The following is a 23,326-nucleotide window of genomic DNA, read 5'->3' as shown; positions in this document are numbered from 1 at the left end:
TTTCATAGTAATTTTTAAATTAAAAAAAAAATATTCACGAGAGTAAAATATACCAGCTGTGTAAATTGTCAGGTATAACCCAATATTGTTTTCTTCGACAGAATATAGATTACTATCAAAGGTGTTGACGTAAGAAGTATTAACCAGGGCAATACCAAGAAAATGAATGCAAATTTATTAATAATAGATTATTGTGAAATACAATTAATATTTTACTTACTGCAGGATGGTCCATCGCCCTCCCAAGTAGCTGAAGCTAATTGGCAGTTCCTGAAGTGTAGCCCTCGTAATGTAAATCCTTCATCACAAGTATAAGAAGCTAAAGAACCATCCGAATTCACGGACACTTGACCATTTGTCGGAGTGGGCGGAGTCTCACAACCTATGGTGATACATAAAATTTATTGTAACAACAGAAAATATGAAGCAATGGCCATGAGAAATGTCTAAAATGACACCTATCACACGCAATGATGTTTCATCAACAGTCAAATCTATTATAACGATTTCATATCTGGACCGGGCGGCCGTTGCGGGGCGGTTAATGTCGTTGACTTCAACCCACTTGCCCCTCACTCCTGGGGTTCAAATCCCGACAGGAGCTTTGGATTCTTTCATGTGAGGAAGCTATCCAGCTAGCTGTTTGAACGTCGGTGGTTCTACTCAGGTACCCGTTCATTCGTGAAAGAATGCACGGAATGCACATATAAAGCTGTAAATTGCCATACGACCTCTTCTGTGTTGGTGCGATGTTAAATCCAACAAAAAAATAAAATGAAATAAAATGAAAAAAAGGATATCAGTTACATTTCAAGAATATTTTTGTTCATTTCAAGCATGTTTAGGTCGTGAAGTATTATTTGATCTTGCTTTTCAAAGTTAATATTTGTACCAATAGAACTATTGAATTGTAAGGACATATAGAATCAAAGCACGATTTTCTCGCGATGTAAAGCAAACTGGATTTCTAGGGTATTCTAATTTTGAATATTAATAGAAATAAGTACATATCACTACTTACTGCACGAAGGGGTGGACCCTGTCCACGTGAAATCCGTCTGGCATGTCCTAGTGGGCGTGCCCCAAAGTGTGTAGTTAGCCGCGCATGTATACCCAGCCGATGTGACAGATCCCGTCGTTGATATAGACACGTTACCTTGGTCCGGGTCCGCCAGAGAGGGGCATGTTGCTGTTAGGTATATCAAAAACTAAATAACATAATGAGCGTTGTTTTTTAACATAAAACTTGAAATATTGTTGCTCACACACATTTCAAAATAGATATTTCCATCATTATTTGACAAGAAAGCAAGTAGTCAACAAATCTGTTCGCGACCAAAAATGCCACACGTCGCATCAATTTCAAAATTTAAACATAATCTAACAGACAAGTTCGAAAATAGGTGCAGTTTATAAACGTTTCTAAACTGTATAACTACTTACGACAGGTTACTGAAAAAACAAAAAACAAAATAAAAATGATAATATTATGCATATTAGAAATGAATATAAAATTATAACATAAATAAAAACAATTTGATAATTCAAAATACTTTTCTGGCTTTAAATGAATTAGATTTTAAAAGTATGATTAAAAATATTACAGTATCTAAAACATTATCTCTGCGTTATGTTTTACAAATTATTCCTTTAATACAACTTTGTAACTTTCGCATTGATCATTGTGGCCAAAATAGTTTGGGCTTTCACATTTTATCCGGATGCAGATTAATGTCAAGTACATTTACATTTATTTCTTGTGTCGTGAAAATTTGTCGTTTATAATATAATCTTGTTTTGCCCAGCCAAGACAAAAACCTGATGAAATGAAAGGCAAAACAGGACACCTAAAAGAAATTTTCCTTTCTCTATTTATCTGCCGTGTCTGCGTATTAATATGTTGGCAGACGAACAATGTTAGCAGACGAACAATATTGACAGACGAGGAGGAGACGAACAATGTTAGCAGACGAACAATGTTAGCAGATTAGATGAACAAGTCGTTAAAACAGGATTTGTCATGCCATATTTAGCACTCTCCAGGCCCTAAAAATTTAACTAACATATCATATGTAAAAGCAATACAGTTATAAATTGTAAATTTAAAAATCCTACACGAAGCAGGGGCAAATGAGAGTAAAGCTCCTATGGTTTGTCCGGATGATGTCCTTGGGAACAGTGCAGGTGTTTGATCCTTTTGGCAATATCTAGGTGAGACAGAGGCTTTTGTGACGTCACCTGAGACCGCCTGGAAAAAAGAAGCGATGGAATAATTAACTAATGATTTGCAGAACATACCAGCAAAAAGTTGTTAAGTACGAAAAACATATGGGGGACATTTCAGCTTCATGAATTTCCCGATTTTAACTTCATGAATTCACGATTTCAACTGCATGAATACACGATTTCAACTTCACGAATTTCCGGTTTCACCTTAATGAATTCTAATGCCTATCTGTAAAAACCAGTTTGATTGCATGGCTAAAAATAGCTTTCTCGGGGAAATTATAAAGAAGGCAAAACATATACGGTCGTCAACAGATCTACATAGAAAAGTAGATCTGAACTTAAGTTAGATTGATTGCCCCTTTAAATTTGTGATATAACTTTCGATATGCGAAGATATTTTTTAGATGACAAACGTTAATAAATCGGTTAGAGAAAATTCATGTATGAAAACTATACATATAATAATGTTGTTTACTATGCATGTAAATCTATAAATAGATTGGTTATCAATAAGAGAGCTGGCATCGTTGCCATTGAAGACCATGACATAGTTCGTTTCCCCTTCTACAACATTGTTAATGCACCACAATGTGTCCGACACTGAAATATTAGCACAGAAGAATATTTACATTATGGCCAAAATTAACAACAAGAAGTATTATTTGATTTCATAAGATTTTGTATGTGAGAAGTTAGCAGTTAACAGTGAGCTAAGCAAAAAGGCATTACGATTTATATAGGGAAATCAATGATCTGCTGTTATGTTCAGCTGGGTAAGCAATCTAGCAGAGCATTCCAAAATAAAGTGTAGAAATGCTTTGCTCGTATGCTCAGCTGGGTAAGCAATCTAGCAGGCCATTACTAAACAAAGTGTAAAAAATGCTCTGCTGGTATGCTCAGCTGGCTAGGGCAATCTAGCGAGGCGTTCCCAACAAATATAGCGTAAAAATGCTCTGCTGGTATGCTCAGCTGGCTAGGCAATCTAGCAGGGCATTCCTAAATATAGTGTTAAAAATACTCTGCTGTTTATACTCAGCTGGCTAAGCAATCTAGCAGGGCATTCCAAAATATAGTGTAAAAAGCTCTGCTGTTATACTCAGGACTGGCTAAGCAATCTAGCGGGGCATGCCAAAATATAGTGTAAAAATGCTCTGCTGTTATGCTCAGCTTGGCTAAGCAAATCTAGCGGGGCATTCCAAATATACGTGTAAAAAATGCTCTGCTGTTATGCTCAGCTGGCTATGCAATATCTAGCGGGGCATTCCAAAATATATTGTAAAAAGCTCTGCTGTTATGCTCAGCTGCCTAAGCAATCTAGCGGGGCATTCCAAAATATTGTGTAAAAATGCTTTGCTGTTATGCTCAGCTGGCTATGCAATCTAGCGGGACATTCCAAAATATAGTGCAAACATGATCTGCTGGTATGCACAGCTGGCTAAGCAATCTAGCGGGGCATTCCAAAATATAGTGTAAAAATGCTCTGCTGTTATGCTTAGCTGGCTAAGCAATTTAGCGGGACATTCCAAAATATAGTGTAAAAATGCTCTGCTTAATCGCTCAGCTGGCTAGGCAATCTAGAAGGGCATTCCTAAATATAGTGTTAAAAATGCTCAGCTGGCTAGGCAATCCAGCAGAGCATTCCTAAATATAGTGTAAAATGCTCTGTTGTTATGCTCAGCTGGCTAAGCAATCTAGCAGAGCGTTCCAAAATATAGTGCGAAAAATGCTCTGCTGGTATGCTCAGCTAGCTAATCAATCTAGCAGGGCATTCCTAAATATAGTGTTAAAAATGCTCAGCTGGCTAGGCAATCCAGCAAAGCATTCTGAAAATTAGTGTAAAAATGTTCTGCCGGAATGCTGAGCTGTCTAGGCAAACTAGCAGGGCATTCTTAAAAAAAGTATAAATTTCGTTGGTCTGCAACTGATTATTTGGCACTCGTAGACTTTCTGAAATATTTAATGCCAATGCAGATAATGACATTTTTGACTTCTACGGGACCCTCAAGTGTCTATTTCTTTGGTCTCCGACTGATTCTGGGACGATCGCAGACTTTCAGGAATTTTTGGTGTTAATGCAGATAATGACATTTGTGAATTTTTAGGACCTTTCTGAATCGCAGATTTTCAGAAATTTTCGGTGCCAATGGAGATAATGACATTTTTACTCCAAAAGGACCCTCCTGAGTCTATTTCGTTGGTCTGCGACTGATTCTGAGTCACTCGCAGACTTTCAGGAATTTGGTGTCAATGCAGAAAATGATATTTCTGACTTATTGGGACCTTTCTGAATCCATTTTTTTGGTCTGCGACTGATTCTGAGGCACTCACAGACTTTCAGGAATTTTTTATGTCAAGGCAGATAATGACATTTTTTACTTCTAGGGACCATCCAGGGTCCATTTTTTTGGTCTGCGACTTAATCTTGGACAGTCACAGACTTTCAGGAATTGTTGGTGCCAATAGAGATAATCACAATTTATGATATTTTTGACCATCCAGAGTATATTTCGTTGGTCTGCGACTGATTATTGGGCACTTGCAGACTTTCAGGAATTTTTGGTGCTAATGCAGATAATGACATTTTAGGGTAAAAATGCTCTGCTTATGACTAAGGGGTCCTTAAAAGTAAAAAAAGCATGATCTGCAATGGCACTAAACATCCTGAAAGTCTGCGAGTCTCAAGGAATCAGTCGCAGACCCAAGAAATGTACTCTGGCGGTTCCCTAAAAGTCAGAAATGTCATTATCTCCATTGGCATCAAAATTCCTGAAAGTCTGCAAGTGTCCCAAAATCAATCGCAGACCAGCGAAATGAACTCTGGTGGGTCGCTAGAAGTCAAAAATGTCATTATCTCCATTGGCACCAGAGATTCCTGAAAGTCTGAGAATGTCTCAGAATCAGTCGCAGACCATAAAAATGGACTCTGGCGGGTCCCTAGAAGTAAAAATTGTCATTATCTCTATTGGCACCAAACTTTCCTGAAAGTCTGCGAGTGTCCAACAATACGCTGCAGGCTAATGAAATGGACTCTTAAAGGTCCTTAGAAGTCAAAAATATGATTATTTCCATTGGCACCAACCATTCCTGAAAGTCTGCGAGTGTCCAAGAATCAGTCGCAGACGACTAAAATGGACTCTTGAGGGTCCCTAGAAGTCTTAATTGTCAATATCAGCATTGGCACCAAAATTCCTGAAAGTCTGCGAGTGTCCTTCAAAAAGTCGCAGGACAATGAAATAGTCTCTTAAAAGTCAAAAATATCATAATTTCTATTGGCACCGAAAATTCCTGAAAGTCTGCGAGTGCCTCAGAATTGCCTAGAAGTCGAAAATGTCAATAAAACTTTGGCAACAATAAATCCTGGAACTCAGAATCAGTCTGCCAACTGAGCATTCAACCAGAGCATTTTTTAACTATATTTCGGAATGCCCTGCTAGATTGCCTAGCCAGCTTAGCATTCCACCAGAGCATTTTAACACCATATTTAGTAATGCCCTGCTAGATTGCCTAGCCAGCTGAGCATTCCACCAGAGCATTTTTTCACTATATAACGGAATGCTCTGCTATAGTGCTTAGCCAGCTGAGCATTCCAGAAGAGTATTTTTACACTATATCTAGTAATGCTCTGCTAGATTGCCTAGCCAGCTGAGCATTCCACCAGAGCATTTTGCACTATATTAAGGAATGCTCTGCTATAGTGCCTAGCCAGCTGAGCATTCCTGCAGAGCATTTTAACACTTTATTTAGTTATGCTCTGCTAGATTGCCTAGCCAGCTTAGCATTCCAGCAGAGCATTTTTACACTATATTTAGGAATGTCCTGCTAGATTGCCTAGCCAGCTTAGCATTCCACCAGAGCATTTTTATACTATATTTAGGAATGTCCTGCTAGATTGCCTGGCCAGCTTAGCATTCCAGCAGAGCATATTTACACTATATTTAGTAATGCTCTGCTAGATTGCCTAGCCAGCTTAGCATTCCAGAAAAGCATTTGTTCACTATATTTAGTAATGCCCTGCTAGATTGCCTAGCCAGGTTAGCATTCCAGCAGAGCATTTTACACTATATTTAGTAATGCTCTGCTAGATTGCCTAGCCAGCTTAGCATTCCTGCAGAGCATTTTTACACTGTATTTAGTAATGTCCTGCTAGATTGCCTAGCCAGCTTAGCATTCCAGCAGAGCATTTTTACACTATATTTAGTAATGCCCTGCTAGATTGCCTAGCCAGCTTAGCATTCCAGCAGAGCATTTTTACACTATATTTAGTAATGCCCTGCTAGATTGCCTAGCCAGCTTAGCTAGCCAGCTGAGCATTCCAACAGAGCATTTTTTCACTAAAGCTAGGAATGCTCTGCTAGATTGCCAAGACAGCTGAGTATTGCAGCAGAGCATTTTTACACTATATTTAGGAATGCCCTGCTAGATGCCCAAAACAGCTGAGCATTACAGCAGATCATTGCCTTCCCTATATAAATTGAAATGCCTTTTTGCTTAGCTCACTGTTCACTGCTAACTTCTCACATACAAGATGTACGACCATGTTTCGCCGTCCCTCATTTATTTCTGGGTGTTCTATTAACGCAAAATATCATTATGGAAACAAACCGTCTACGGCCGAAAAAATATGTTTTATGTAATTTAATGGACAATGTAACGAAAAACTGGTTGTTTCAACACAATTACATAAAAACTGTAGGAAAAAGTGTTTAAAGCATAAAATTTAGGCAGACTTATTGTAATGCATTGCGTAGTGAATATAACTTTCTTGTGTTAGAACAAACGTGAGATTTCTTTCACATGCACCCGTATGACTGTCACGAAAAATATACGTTTTCACACACACACACACACACACACACACACAAAATATCCATATATCCTACCTGAATAGGCAACCTTCGTGGCACATGCGATGTAATCAAATTTCATATGCTGCGTATTTGTACACGTGCTAATTTTAGAGGAAGATTGATCACACGTTGTCACAGCATCGGAAGTAGTATGCGTATATCCATACTGACCTAAAAAGTGCCATGGACAGTGGACCTTTGCTGCAAATTCACTCCCTGAAAATAAGAAAAAATATCTCTGGACATTAACTTGAAATATATGAAAATAACGACCTTGTCTTGTCAAAAAGACAAAACTACGGGCATTGAAATTCTATGTGCTAAAATAACGTTCTTTGAAACAATTATGAATGATTGTGCAATATATTTTGCTTTATGAGTGTACAAATGTATTTTGATTATCAAATAAAACATTTTTTTGCAAGTGAAAAGTTTCTGCTTAGAAAAAACTTTTGCCAAGGGATGAATAAAATTGGTGAAATTACTCTCCCTTTAGAGATTTTCCTTGCGGAATAACTTTTCATAATAAAACGTATGTTTTAATTGGAATATTTTTTCTTGAATATTAAAGTTTAAGAAAACTTTAATCTGCGGGTTATTGTTTCTTATGGAAATATTTTTCTAAAAGAATATTTTTGTTTTACGATTGGATTTTTTCTGTTGGCACACCTTTCACCATGACCATGGGATTATTCATATTTTGTATCATGTATAAAAATTGAATTAGCATATATTGTTGTAATAGCTTTTTCTCACGGAAATTGATAAAAAAACATCATAGTTTCTATGATGCAGAATTCCAAAAATGTTTAATTTGAATTAAAGTGAATTGTTCTATATTGGAAAGTCTGTAATACGATAACAATACTTTAATTTTATATCGTTTTTGGTGGCAACTGCAGAAAAACATAATCCGATATTACATAATCATATCTATGTAACAGATAATATTTCTTTTCTACAATGAAATTGCAGTATTTAAAATAAAAATGTTTATTATGTATATCTTAAAACTTTATCAACATTTTTTCATGCAATATTTTATAGGAATATGCAGATGATACATTTCTATTGTTCGTTTCTATATTCGTTATACTTGTCATAAACCGTGTTTAATGTAGACCAATTCACTTTTAAAGTCGAAACTGCCATAATACAATTGAATCATTTCAATTTAGTAATCTTATAAAATAAACAAGAGCGATCAGTAATCACATGTGCCGCCTCATGATGGCCAATTTCATGTTGGGACAAATTTTGTGACAGCCAGACGGACAGTGCACAACTAGACTTGGTACTGATCATTCCTGTAAAGTTTGGATAAAATTGCACCAGTAGTTTATGAGGAGTAGTCCGGAAAAGCTATTGTGTATCTGGTAACACACTGAAAAAAAAACACCTTTTTAACAAAGGGCCATAACTGGGCCAAAAATCATTCAACCGGAAAACCAGTGCAATATGCGCAAGAACTTGAGCTACAGATCAATCCTGTAAAGTTTCATTGAAATTGCATAAGTGGTATAAGAGAAGTAGTCCGAACAAACTTTAAAAATAAAAATTATTAAAGGGCCATAATTCTGACAAAAATCATTGAACTGGAAAATGCTGACAATTGCACAACTAGACTTGGTTCTGATCATTCCTGTAAAGTTTGGATGAAATTGCACCAGTAGTTTATGAGGAGTAGTCCGGACAAGCTTTTGTGTATCTGGCAACACATAGAAAAAAACACCTTTTTATCAAAGGGCCATAACTCGGCCAAAAATCATTCAACCGGAAAACCAGTGCAATTTGCGCAAGGACTTGAGCTACAAATCAATCCTGTAAAGTTTCATTGAAATTGCATTAGTGGTATCAGAGAAGTAGTCCGGACAAACTTTAAAATTAAAAATTATTAAAGGGCCATAACTCTGACAAAAATCATTGAACCGGAAAATGCTGACAATATGCAAAACTAGACTTGATACTGATCATTCCTGTAAAGTTTGGATGAAATTGCACCAGTAGTTTATGAGCAGTAGTCCGGACAAGTTTTGTGACGGACGGACGGACAGACAGACAGACAGACAGACGGACAGACAGACGACGGAGAAGTGATCCCTACGGAGTAGTGGCGACACAAAAATGAAAGACGTGCTCTTTCTTTGACACATTTAACTGTATACTTAACTGTATAATTTGCAATTTTGTTTTAATGTTTGGGGCATTGATTATAAAGTTTTTACCATAGGAACTCTGGAACAGGACCGCATATTGCGGCGCATAAATCCGAATCCGTACCGGCTTTACATATTGTTTGTCCGACCTTTGAATATCTTTTCATATTATGCGAGCGGGTGGTCTTTAATTATCTAATCTCAATTAAATATAATCTGCTAATTTAAAAATCAGTCAAATATACGGTATATTGAAAAAAGAAAAGGAGTGACATCCGCCATTTGCCGCAACGTTCGGCGTAAGTTACCCCCCTTGATATGCTTGATTTTTGTTTTAATTTTCCTAGTAATGAATACGAGATGAGTGCCTAAAATATTTGTCTGTGGATCATGTTTAAATGTTCCTTTTTTCAGTTAGACAAAATCAGTTGGACCATATTACTAAAGTGTCTGTTTTCTCCTTTTTAACAAATCAATACACGAATACGCCCGTTATAATGCCGCCTATACATGGCAACACGTGTACAAACCGTTAACGTTATATCCGGACGATACCTGATAGTTGACAAAAATAACGGGAACAAAATTCTGAAAAAATAGTAATCAATTGTAGCCAAAGGGGAAAAACTCATGCCGAAAACGTTGCGGCAAATGGTGGATGTCACTCCTTGTCTTTTTTTATAATACCGTAAAATTTGACCAATTTCAAAAGAGACAGATTGGGTTCAATTGATAATATATTTTTTGAGTCCATACACTCGGATACTACTAAAAGATATTTAGATGTAGCAGAAACGTATTTAAAAACCGTTACAAGATCGAAAATATACGCCGCAATCTGCGGTCCCGTTCTCGAATTCCTATGGTTTTTAAATTACCTTCTTTTACCAGCATTTGATATTCCCCGCCGGATGCCCCAGAGTTCGAACATATTGTGTTATGGTCAGTTAAATTGTTTGCTGGGTAGATAAATGCACGTTCAAAATTTACATTATGTTGTATCTCTGTAAATTAAACAGAGATTATTTCGTAATATCAAAAATAAACCACTATATACATAACGCTATTAAACAGCTTATAGTTTTTATAATTAACATGTATATAATTAACATATTGTTGTGGCCCCTTTCGTGACAGAGTGGTCACATGGCTCTCATCAATGCGAGTTCGAAAACGTGGTTCTACTCAGGTGCTCATGGCAGAATTAATGAACATCGGTATTTTAAAGCTGAACATTTTCAATGTGTATCTTAAAAGTGCAACAACAATAATAATAATAAAATAAAAAATATAAAAAATATGTGTAATGAAAAAGTTTATTAAAAAGGATTATCTCCCAAAACAAAAAAAAGTATTCAATTAGCGAATATCGTAAGCTCAAAGCAGGGTTCGTCTAATTCTCGTTGTTCTTTGGGAGTACCCTGACTAGACGTGACTTGCGGGTGTTTGAATGAATGATAACTATTTCTAAATATAATAAATATAGAATAAAAAACAAACCATGATTGATATAGTAACTGTAGGATGACTCGGTAATCTTGGTGACAGTTATACATAAATAGGCGTAGTAATTTGTTGAAAATAAGCTAAAAGGTTGGGATGTTCTGAAAAAAAATAAAAGAATACTTTTTATGAAAGTGTACAGGTTGTATTTTGCTTTCTAATTGTTTTGTTTACAATCTAAAATAATAATATAATAAATAATATAATATATAATAATAATAATAATAATAATAATAATAATAATAATAATAATCATCATCATCATCATCATCATCATCATCATCATCATCATCATCATGAACATCACCATTAAAATCATCATTATATTCAGTATCATCATCGTTATCGTCATCATCATCATCATCATCATCATCAAACATTATCATAATGTTAAGTATCATCATCATCATCTTCTTCATCATCATAATCATCATCAACATCATAATCATCATTATCGATTTTATAAATAAAATCATATCTCAAAAGCTTGGAAGAATAGCTTCAAACAGCGTAACGACTTATAATGTAAGAGGTAATGTTTAGATTGGCCTTTAAAACATACCCGTGTATTAATACACGTATCAAAAATTCAAATAGACGTGTATACTAAATATAATGTAAGGAATTGGTTTCTTGTACGATTCTGATATTGTTAGTTGAATAAAAAAATACTTAATTAAACTGATTAACCGGAATTTTGGAATTTATTTCTACAATAATCATGATACTTACATTAAAAGAATTCGTCCGTCTGTACTGTATGTTGAGACAGAAACACAATCCCAGGAGTTAACAGTCAATGTAGATGTAGGTTGAAACGTCCATCCCTGCATTGACTTTGTGCCAAATGTGAGAATGCCTCTTGAACTGTCATGCCATTGGTTGGAATTGAATTCTGTTGGCCACGTGCAGTCGCCATTGACTATTTAAAATAACGCAATAAAATAGAATCATTTTAGGTGATTTGTCATTTTCACTGGATATATCAAATACAGTACTAGCTAGAATCGATTTGAACCATCTAGAAACCATAAAAGTATCAAAAGGTGCCAATAAGTACCTGTACCACTAGGTACTTTCTTTGAATCACTAGGTGACAACAAAGTTTCAACTAAAAAGAACGACATGTTTGCAGTCATGTGTACTAGGTTGGTGCCACTTGGTTTCCACAAGGCACAACTATGCACCACTGGGTATTATGTTTTGCCAGGAGGTTTCAAAAAGGTACAGCTGTACAAAAATGTATACTAGCTTGGTGCCACTAGGTTTCAAAAAGGTACAGCTATGCAACACTGGGCACTAGCTTATTGTCAATAGGTTTCAAAAAGGTACAGCTACGCAACATTGGGCACCAGATTTTTGTCAATAGGTTTCACAAATGTACAACTATGCAACACAGGGTACTAGCTTGGTTTCAAAAAGGTACAGCTATGGCAACACAGGGTACTAGCTTGGTTTCAAAAAGGTACAGCTATGCAACACAGGGTACTAGCTTGGTTTCAAAAAGGTACAGCTATGCAACACAGGGTACTAGCTTGGTTTCAAAAAGGTACAGCTATGCAACACCGGGTACTAGCTTGGTTTCAAAAAGGTACAGCTATGCAACACAGGGTACTAGCTTGGTTTCAAAAAGGTACAGCTATGCAACACAGGGTACTAGCTTGGTTTCAAAAAGGTACAGCTATGCAACACGTGGTACTAGCTTTGTGCAACTAGGTTTCAAAAAAGGTACAAAATTCTATGCAACACTTGGTACCAGGTTGGTACCACTAGATTTTAACTAGGATTAATTGTGCACCACCAGACACTTGCTTGCTACCATAAGGTTTCAACTAGGTCTTATAAGATTTGAACAACTAGGTACCCTCCTTGTTCAAACCTAATGCAGCACAATTAATTCAGTCTAATGATTAATGGACTTGAGTATGGGTTAACGTCTGTAAAGAACTTATTACAGCGGTTACAGAGATTCATTTCAACCGACATTTCTATTCATAATACTGCAGATCATGCACAATTTAAACATTTAAATTATCCATAGACCAAATCGATTCTGAACAAAAGTTTGTGGATAAAAACTAATTGATTTTCATACAGCTTCATGGATATCCTATAGTCTATTATTTATTAACAGGTAAAACACAAGCAAACGTCGATTTTAATTACCCGGCCTTTAAACCTGGGTTTTCTACTAAATATTATTTCAATAAACTATTTGTGTCATTAAAAAATATATGTTTTTTGAAAAGTTGTTTTCTTTGTTTTCGTTTGTGAATGGGAGAAACCGGAAAATAAAGAATTTGAATTAATACGTCGCGTTGTAAACAATACATACATACATGTATATACCGGCATATTTTGTATTATATCGCAAACAAAATGCGATTGACATTAACCTGAAATATGGTATTTTATATCTATAACAGAATTATTTTTATTGTTTAAAAATGCTCCTGTTTTATGGTAAAACTATTTAATAATATGTTTTTGCCACCAAAATAACGTGCATTCGCAGAGCATCCTTAACAAAACGTGGAAGTCAATGTTTTTTATTCGATTAGAAGTGGTCTAAGATTTTTTAAATTTAATTTTACACAAACTTATATCAAGGATTAATTTCTGATGTTTAGTCGCACTGTACCTTATAAGAGCGATTAATAGAATAAAAGAAAAACATTTTAATCTTAGTTGAGATTAATCCCAAATCCGTCTGCACTTAAAAACATAAATACATGTATATAGGTAATAAAAATATCAATATCAATATGAATACTGCATTGTTTTTGTAAGATGCAAATTATTTAAAAGTCTTTGAAATAAACGAGCAGCAAAAAACAAACAAAAAAACAACAACAAAAAACAACAACAACAACAACAGTTATAATAAAACACCAATAATGACAACAAGATAGAATAAAACAAATAGTGTACATATACCAATAAATGTATAATATGTTATATGCCTATCGTATATTGCATTCGTTTTGTAAGATTTTGAAGTTATTGAATTATTACTCATAGAAATTAATGAACAATAACAAACACAAAGAAAAGAGAAAAAATGGCACTTAAACAGTTCCACCAACGTTCCCATTATCAAAAAGTATGAACCGTATATAAAGAATCATTAAAAGAAATAAAAACCATATTAGCAGATTATGTTATATGTTATAAAAGAGTCATATGTCGTTGATAGAAATGAAAATTTGCTAACTTCATTAGACCCAACTTCAATTTAATCAAAACGTTTAAAAATGCATTGAAATATTCTATGGTAGTTGATTATAGACCGATATTTTAGACTATGTTATTGCTATTTATCTCCCCAACTTTGAAATTTCATCATTATTTGAACGATTTTCTTTTCTGCATTGGTTTCTTAAACTAGAAATTAAAATACTACAATGACATTTACATTTTTTCTGCATTTATTCATAAACTTAGACATTAAAATTCTATAATGAAAGATTATAGGATATTCTGAATATTTCAGATGTACGAAAAAGACAGAACATGAGATTTGTCGAAAATAAATGTGACGATAAATGAAAAAATAAACTAATAAAAACAAAATAAAAAAATGAATAAATAAAAAAATGCATATACATACCTTCTAATATTAAATGCTGTATAAAATTAATAATAAATAAAATCACTAAACTTAAATCCATCCTAAATTCGATTTTCTCCTATAATTGAAATTCATTGTTTAATTGTCTTGTATGAACTATTGTTTTCCATTGCTTCAAATCAAATTTTCAAACACAATTTGGATATGTTCGGACACGGCATTTATCGATTCACCCCGTCATTGTTTTAAACTGCCAGGCGTTTCATTTACGGGACGGTACGGCTAAACTTTGTATTGTTTATAAAGTGAAAATCGGTTGAAATCGAATACTCGTTTCTTTTTTTAATTCATTTATCTTAATGACTAGTTTATGAAAGGGATTAATGATTTACAATTCACCGTGTACATACAGTCTATCAGATATTTTAATCTTGGGAGTAACCTTTGATGACTAAAAATAACCGTAGTTACATAAAACATACAAATAAGATTTTTTTCTTTTGTTTTTCATTCGTATTGATTTATTGTATTTTTAAAGTCATACTTGCTTTAGATATTATGCGTGATTGATAGCGATAGGTACAAAAAAGATTATTTTAGCAAAGTATATGGCCAAACAACAACAACAACAACAACAACAACAACAGCAGCAGCAGCAGCAGCAGCAGCTATAACAACGACATGTACAGAATGCCCTCTTACTTAAATGATATTTTAAAAGACAGTATTCAGCCGCACATATTACTTTATCAATGACTGCATTCAAAGTAAGACACAATTTAAAGTAAGTATGTTGTTTGGTTCCTTGAAATAATGAATATAATCTTGGACTGGAATTTTTGAAAAGGCAGTGTAATATCTGTGTATTATGATTATCGCCTATGAAACTGAACTATTGTTAATATATATGGAATTCTCACTCCATCGCTCGCTCGCAGAAGCAACAGTTACAACAACAACAACATGAACAGAAGATACTTTTACATAAATACTTTTCAAAACAATTTTTTAGTCGTTTCAACACCTGCTCGCTCGCTCGCATTCACGCACACTGACTGACTGACTGACTGACTGACTGACTCACCAACTCACTCACTCACCAACTCACTCACTCACTCACTCACTCACTCACTCACTCACTCACTCACTCACTCACTCACTCACTCACTCACTCACTCACTCACTCACTCACTCACTCACTCACTCACTCACTCACTCACTCACTCACTCACTCACTCACTCACTCACCAACTCACCATCTCACTCACTCACTCACTCACTCACTCACTCACTCACTCACTCACTCACTCACCAACTCACCATCTCACTCACTCACTCACTCACCATCTCACCATCTCACTCACTCACTCACTCACTCATTCACTCACTCACTCACCATCTCACACAGTCACTCACTCACTCACTCACTCACTCACTCACTCACTCACTCACTCACTCACTCACTCACTCACTCACTCACTCACTCACTCACTCACTCACTCACTCACTCACTCACTCACTCACCAACTCACCATCTCACTCACTCATTCGCAGAAGCAACAACAACATGAACAGAAGACACTTTTACTTGAATACTTTCAAAACAAATTATTTAGTCGTTTAAACACTATCTTGCTTGGTCGTACGCACGCACGCGTGCACCAACTCACTCACACACCTTTCCACTCACTGACTGACTCACTCACACTGCTTAAATGATAGTTATTTTAAATCTGATAGTTCGTGGTGTGTTCTTATTTGAACTTTCAAAATTTAACGCTTGTGATTTCCATTGTCTTATTGGGGTTAAAAATAAACCATTTAACGTTTTAATATTGTGCTATTTAAAGTTTTATTTTTTTAAAGGAGATATGATATTACGATCTACGGCTTATTTACAAAACAGAATGAATTTAAAATGTTTGTTTATATTTTAATTTTGTATTGTTTTCTGGGTAACGTATATTTAGGTAGGTGGTACTATTTTGATTATCTTTTGCTGTGGTTTATTAAATAAGATTCTTTAATTGCGTGAAAACTTTATACAATTTTAACGAAGCGAGTTTGTATTGACAGAAACCTAATCATGGACGAGCATATTTTGCAATATTTGTTTACGTCGTTTTGGCGATAATCAAATGGACATGCTGTGTTTACAAAAGCAATATGTTTACGTTTTAAAAATTGTCGATATTTGATATGATATATTAAATTTTTATAGTCGATTTTCATGTTATAAAACATAAAAATGTAATCTGAAAGTTACGCCTATTTCTTTCCCCCCAAGGAAACCCTTTTTTAAAAAAGGGCCCCTTTTTGCGTTTAGGTCGCCCAAAGCTCTTTTAAGGGCCCAAAAATTGTGTCCCCAAACCCACATTGGGGTTCAAAATTTTGTGAAGAAATAAAGATCACTTTCGTCAAAAAAAAAAAAAAAATTTTTTGTGTTTGCAGGGTGACCCCAATTTTTTAGAAAAATCACATTCGTCACAGTTTAAAAATTCACAAATGTCAAAAAATTTGAGAAAAAATTTGTTTTTTTTTCAATCCCTTTTCACTGATTTCAAAAAAAGGGTCAAAAAATTTTTTAGGACTGAAATCAATTATTGGGACAAAACTACGGGACATTTTTATCCCCTCCCCCCTAAATTAAATCGGATTTGTTTGGGACTGTTTTAGCGGGGTTCGCCCGCCTGCATTCCGGGTTTTGGGTTTCCGCACTTTTCCCGGCCCTTTTTGTTTTATTTTTTTAATACATTTGTATAGGGGAATTTCATTTCCTTTTCCACGCATTTTTCGGGAATTTTCGGGATGGATATCGATGTTTGCAATTTTAGAACCTTTTTTCAAAAAACCATTTGGGAAATAAAAACCAGCAATTTCCCCCATTTCTTTTTAAAAAAAAGATTTTTTTTTTTTTCCCCCCCCCCCTTGTTTTTGTTTTATTTAAAAAAACATTTGTTTTATAGAAATGCTTTTCTGCGCTCTGGGAAAATTTAAACCCAAAAATTTAGTTTAAAATTAAAGAGGAGATGCGCATTTCAAAAAATCTCGAGGGACACAAAAGGTTTTGGTCCAAACTGGGAACGGTCCCCCTTTTTATGGGGTTTTGGGGGGGCGACTTTAGATAAACACAAAAAAAACAAACAAAAAAAGATTTTGCATATCATTTATCATTATATCCTTTCATCAGTTTTCCCGTTTGGCCTTTAAATTTACGGGAGTTATGTTTCCAAAAAATTTTATTATTCATTTATTGTTCATAAAAAAAGCTTTTAATTTAAACCCCCTATTCTTAAAAAAAAATTTCTGCAAAATAATTTAAACAAAACTATGTGGGTACTTTCAAATTTTTTAAACCAACGGGAGATGTGTTTATTACGGCATTTAAACCCAAAAGAAGACCCCTGGGTTGCTTAATATTTCAGCCCCAGTTTAAACTTAAGTATTTCTTTGTCTTCAAATTTTAAAATATATCAAATTTTTAAAATTTGGGGAAACCCAATACAAAAGGGGGCAGGGCAAGGCCTTTTTTTGCCCTTTGAGTGATAGGGGGCCCCTTTTTTGAAAATTTTATGTTTTTAAACCCGAACTTTTTCCCCCGGAGTTTTTTTCCCAAAATGTATCCTGCAATTTTTTAAAAATTTCCCCAATAAAGTATAGGGATTTTTGCCCGGCCCGGAAAAAAACTTTAATTTTAAACGAATTTGCTTGAAAGGTTTTTTTGAATAAACCTCGTTTTAATTATAGTTTTTCGCAAAGACCAATCAAAATTCTAAAAAAAGAAATTTTAAAATTTTTTCTTTAATTTATTTATTCAATTTCCCTTTCATGATTCTATTTCCCCCTTTTTCCCCTTTAAAAATTTTATTACTGGTAAAAAACTATATTGAACCCCCGCCATATTAACCCTAGATGACCCCGGTCAGTACAAAAAGAACTTTTGATATAATATAGGAAAAACGGATTTTTTCTTTTTTCTTTTAAAATTCTGTTGGGAAACCCCAAAGGGGAAATTATTTTGGTTCCCCACCCAATTTTTATCCCGAGGTTTCGGGAGTTGTTTTTGGACACGGAAAATTCTTCGTTAACGCTATTCTAGTTTAAAGCATGCATAAATTTTTTAACAAAAACCCTTAAACCAAATTTCAAAGAAAACATAAACTGATTTTCCTGGTTTTGGGCAGGGGAACTCAGCGTTGTATGTGACCCTTTTTACGTTAAATTTCCGTTTTATTTAAAGCAGCGTCCGGGCCCCCCAATGTTTTGACCTTTTTGTCCCAAAGGGAAAAAACGTATACCCAAAAGGTTTTTTAAACCCCGCGAAATGAGCGTTAGAATTCCTTGTTAAAAGCCCTTTTTTGGTTTCCTGTTAAAAACACCCCAAAAATCATGGTTATAACCCCCGGGTTTTAATGTTAGAATATATAGAGGTTTATTCAATTTTTTTCTATAAATACATTTTTTATTTTCATCAAATTTTGGGTATAAAATAAATTTTTTCTTTGAGGGGGGCAGTACCCACGAGTAAAAATATCGGTAATTTTTTTTGCCAAAAGTTTTTGAAAAAAATTCATGAAATTTTTTTAAAAAAAACCCTTGGGAAATTTTTCTTTTTATTATATACATTTTTTTCTTTCAGGAAAATTAAAATTTTTGCAAGATTTTCCCCTTAAAATTTTTGGGAGTACGGGCAAATTTTAAAAGAAAGTAGTCCTGCATGACCCCCAGTGAAAAAAAACCGGGAAAAAAAAATTTTTTCCCACTCCCATTGGAAAAAAAAATTTTTCCCATTTAAAAAAAAGGGAAAAAGGAAAAATAGGGCATTTATTTTCATAAATATTTTTTCAATATTTCTTTTTTAAAAGTAAAAATTAAAAAAAAGTTAATAAAAAACCCCTTGCATGGATTCCAAGGGAAGAAAAAAAGAAAAACTTTCACATTCCCACAATATAGCCCCCAATTTTTAATACTCCCTAATAAAAGTTCACGAATTTTCTTTGGTTTTAGAGGGGGGATTTTTAAAAAGGTTTAAATTACAGAGGCCCTGAGTGCCTTTATTGGGTTTTGGCCCACTAAAAAGCCCGAGGGCAAATTAAACCGTCTTTTTAACCTTTAATCGCATTAAGGCACCCAGCCCTGTTCTATAACCCTTTTTATTGCTTTGGGCTCATTTTATTTTTTGGTTTTTCATTATAGAATTAAAAAAATTCCCCTTTTTAAAAAACATTTTTCCCACCCAAACCAAATTTTATAATTTTTTTTTTAAAAAGCGAGGGATTTTTGACGTCTTTCTAAGGGCCCTTTTTGCCCGTCATTTCCTCACAAAATTTTTTTTAATATTTTTTTTGGCTTTAAATTTAACGGGGTTTTGGAGATTTTTTTTTCAAGTGTTTCTTCAATTTTTGCTTTTTTATTCAAAGTATATTTCATTTTTTAAAGGGTATTTTTTCTTTTTTTAAAATTTTTCAATCTTTCCCGTTTTTTTTACCCAACCCCAAAGGGGGGAAAAATTCGATATGGGCCCAAACCCGGAATTTCGGCCCGATATCAAATTTTTTGGCGCATCACGCCCACCTGACCCCAATTTAAATATTACAGGGAAAAAAAACTCATAAACTTTTAAATTCACATTTTTGTTTTTTTAATTTTTTAGTTTTTTTGCCTTGCGTATTTATAGGTTTTACACGGTCTGGGTTTTGTCGGGAATGCAATATTGGCCAAGAAGATTTTGGGCCCCCGAGGGCTTTAGCGTCTCGTAGGCCAATATAAAAGGATATTTCTTTGAGTGTTTTTTTCATATTAAATTTTTTAAAACCCAGTTGGATAAAAAAAATTAAAATTGCGGGGTTTTTTCTTGGGGGGGAGCATTTTATTATTTTTTTTCCCATTACAGGTTAAAAATTTTGGAGCCGATAAACCAAAAAATTTGGGTTTTTATTTTGCCTTTTCCTTTTTAAAAAGTTTTTTGGTAAAATCAAAGGGGACGTCCCCCTAACGTTAAATGCCCGTCGACTTTAAAAACCCCGGATTTTTTATACTGGGTTTTTTGCTTTTGTTCCCTAAAAATTATTTAAAAAAAATGCAAAGGGAAGTGTGTTTGATTTTTCCCCCAAAGAGTGCCGATAAAAGAGCATTGGCAAGTGTGCCAGATATGGGGCCAAACTTGTAGTCCCCAAAAAAATCCATATCATGACGTCCCCCCGGTAAACGTAAAAAATTTTTTTGGGAGGGGGGCCGCTCAAGATTTTAATTTATATTTAAATTTACCCAGCATAACACGCAACAGGTAGAAAAAGGATTAAAATTTCCACTTTTTTAAAATGATTTTATTGGGAAATTTTAATAAACCCAGATTTTTTTAAAAAATTTACAAATGTTTGTGGCAAACGGGAAAAAGGGTTGAAGAAAATAACACGATTTTTTAAAGAAAACAGTAGGAGATAAAACTTTAAAAATTTTTTGTTTAGAAGAATAACTTTAATTTAGTGTCAAACTTTATGCAAAAAAGGGTTTAAATGTTTAACAGGGCAAGTGTCCGGGGGGGGAAGTTTAATCGGCCCCAATTGGGTCCGCATTGCCCCGGGTTTTTAAAGCCCTGGGGCCCCAATTTTAACCAAAAACCAAGTTTTGCCGATATCTTCCTTCAGGCCAAATTTGCCCTTTTGTTTAATAACCTTTTCAAAATTTAATATGGAAAAATTTTTGTAATGGTTTTTATTACACCCCCCCCGAAAAAGTTCAAACATGTAATATTTCGCATTTAGGAAAACCCCAGACCTTTTTCTATAACCTTTTTATTGCTAATTTATTTTTTGCTTTTCTTTTTCCCAATATGGGGAAAAAGGGCATTTTTTTTCCCGTTGTTTTAAAAAATTCAAAATTCCCCGAGACCCCAATAATACCGATTTTCATGTGAATATCTTTAGATACAAATTTTACAGGAAAAAAACGTTTAAAGGGGGCCCCGCCAAAAAGAACATCTTTTTTTAAAGGGAATAAACTATTTTATTTTTTATTTAGTGAATAGTTTATGGAAATTTCCATAGAGCGTCTGCAAGAAATTTGGGCCCCAGACTTGAAAAAAATCGTCTCGGAAAAGGGAAGGGTTTTTCCATGGATGTCAAAATTTCATTACTCTTTTTGGGAACCAAGATTCCGGGAAAGGGTTTTTGCGGAAGTAAAAATTTCTTTTCAGACCAAAAAAGGTTCTTGAGGGTAAAAGGTTTCCTAATTCAAATTTTAATTTTTCCTAAAAAAGCCCAACGGGGGTCTCAGTATTCCCCAAAAAATCATATAGGGTTTCATTGGTTTTTAAATTTTGGGTTCAAAATTTTTGTACGGGAAACTAAGTTAAGTCTGTAAAGTTTCCTTTTTAGACTGTCGTTTGTATTGGGAAAAAAATTTAAAAGGGCCCCCAGAGGTAAAAAGATCACTTCCATTTGGAAGTCGATCCCTATGCCGTGCATTTTCCCCAAAAATTTTTTTGGGGTTTTCGAGAAACGTAAGACGACTTGAAGCAATACCATTACGACAATGCGAAAAGTTTCTATGAAGAAAATTTCAATGCCGACGTTACGATTTTTGCAAAAGGGTTAGTACGATGGGGGATAATCCCAATGGGGGTGAAAAGATATTGGTATCTTTGATGTCAAAACATCACATATCGATTTTTTTGCATTGTCCCCCTTTTTACTACGCACTGATATCCACGATTGCCCTTTAATTGATTTTCCCCGTGTATCAAAAATTTTTTGAAAAAAAAAACCTTGTGAATTTGGGGATTCCCCTTTTTAAAAAAAATTCTAAATTTTTTCCCTTGTGACTTTTTGTGTTTTTGGCTTTTTTTCCCGATTTTTTTCCCCAAATCACATTCGTTAAACAAAAGTCATTTGTGACGAATGGGGATCACTTTTCTTTCAAAAATTTTCATAAAAAACTTGGGGCAAATTTGTAAATTTGACACATTGGGGGGCCTACAAAAGCTCTTTTCTGTTTGGGGTCCTAAAATTTTTCACCTGAAAATTAATCTGCAAAAATTAAAAATTTTAAAATTTAATTTTTTAAAAAATTTTTAGTACTTTTTTCTAAGTTTAATTTTTTCTTGAAATGTATTGGCTCATCTGGAGGCATATACCGGTAGCTTTAAACTTATTTATTTTCTAAATTTATACTTATATACAATAAGAATGCATTAAAATCAAATTATATATCAAAGATACTCAAAGAAAGTGGACGAGAATAAAAAAAGTATGTCCTATATAGTTCTACTGTAACAAGAACTTGCATATAAAGTCTTCATATGCAAGTATATTTTTGAAACTATCTTGAAACACTGGTATAGTGCTAGAATCAAATTTAAGTAATACATAATGTAACCAAATATCTGATCATTTGTTACACAGACGCAGCATGCACTTGGCCCGAGGACTTTGCCGACAGCACATGGATTGACAGTCTGAAGGGAGACATGGTGTTCGGATCATCCACCATGACGGGATGGCCATTTGAGGTCAAAATTCAGAGTCAGGCTACCGTTCAAAAGCTGAATGAATGGGAATGTGTAATATACGATGAATCTGGGCCTTATCTGATAATGAAGTTTGTAATTTTTTTATGTTATAACTTTTAAACAATGCTAACGTAGTATCATACCAAGTATACATTTAAACTTTTAACAATACAATGTTTCTTTATTAACGGACGTAGCATTTCGCGCATGCGCAATATGCGTATTATTAATATAACAACAACAAATAAACACCAGCAGTTGAATTAAACTAACCCTCTCTTGTATTTAAGTGTGCTTTAGATGCATAAATTTATGTAACTTTCTATAAAATTATCTGGTAAATGTATGCAAAGGTTGCTAGTCATAAAAAAACAATGAACTTCTAATTTAGAAGTGTGAATGCGGGTTCTATGGATCAAATTTTCTTTCTAGCCAAATTGGGAATTTTGGTTAAATTATTTTTTTCAATTTAAATCCCAACTGAAAACAGGCTTGTCTTTTACAATCTGAT

At 34.3% G+C, this 23,326-nt stretch overlaps 1 protein-coding gene across 1 annotated transcript; it reads right to left on the bottom strand.

Annotated features, from left to right (window-relative positions):
• Window positions 1-1,435: 1,435 nt before the first annotated feature.
• On the bottom strand, window positions 1,436-14,620 carry LOC132741821 (uncharacterized). Its single transcript, XM_060730083.1, has 8 exons — window positions 14,346-14,620; window positions 11,468-11,657; window positions 10,733-10,836; window positions 10,111-10,236; window positions 7,110-7,292; window positions 2,705-2,829; window positions 2,116-2,248; window positions 1,436-1,452 (listed from the first exon to the last, which is right to left on the bottom strand). The coding sequence occupies exons 1-8, from the start codon at window positions 14,404-14,406 to the stop codon at window positions 1,436-1,438; spliced, it is 939 nt and encodes a 312-aa protein (XP_060586066.1). The 5' UTR covers window positions 14,407-14,620.
• Between the last annotated feature and the right edge of the window lie 8,706 nt (window positions 14,621-23,326).

This window comes from Ruditapes philippinarum, unplaced genomic scaffold (assembly GCF_026571515.1).
Source record: "Ruditapes philippinarum isolate M1 unplaced genomic scaffold, ASM2657151v2 ctg5090_1_1_1_1, whole genome shotgun sequence".
NCBI classification, from domain to species: Eukaryota; Metazoa; Mollusca; class Bivalvia; order Venerida; family Veneridae; genus Ruditapes; species Ruditapes philippinarum.
The sequence above is the reverse complement of the archived record's forward strand: the minus strand, read 5'-3'. Positions and strand labels throughout refer to the sequence as shown.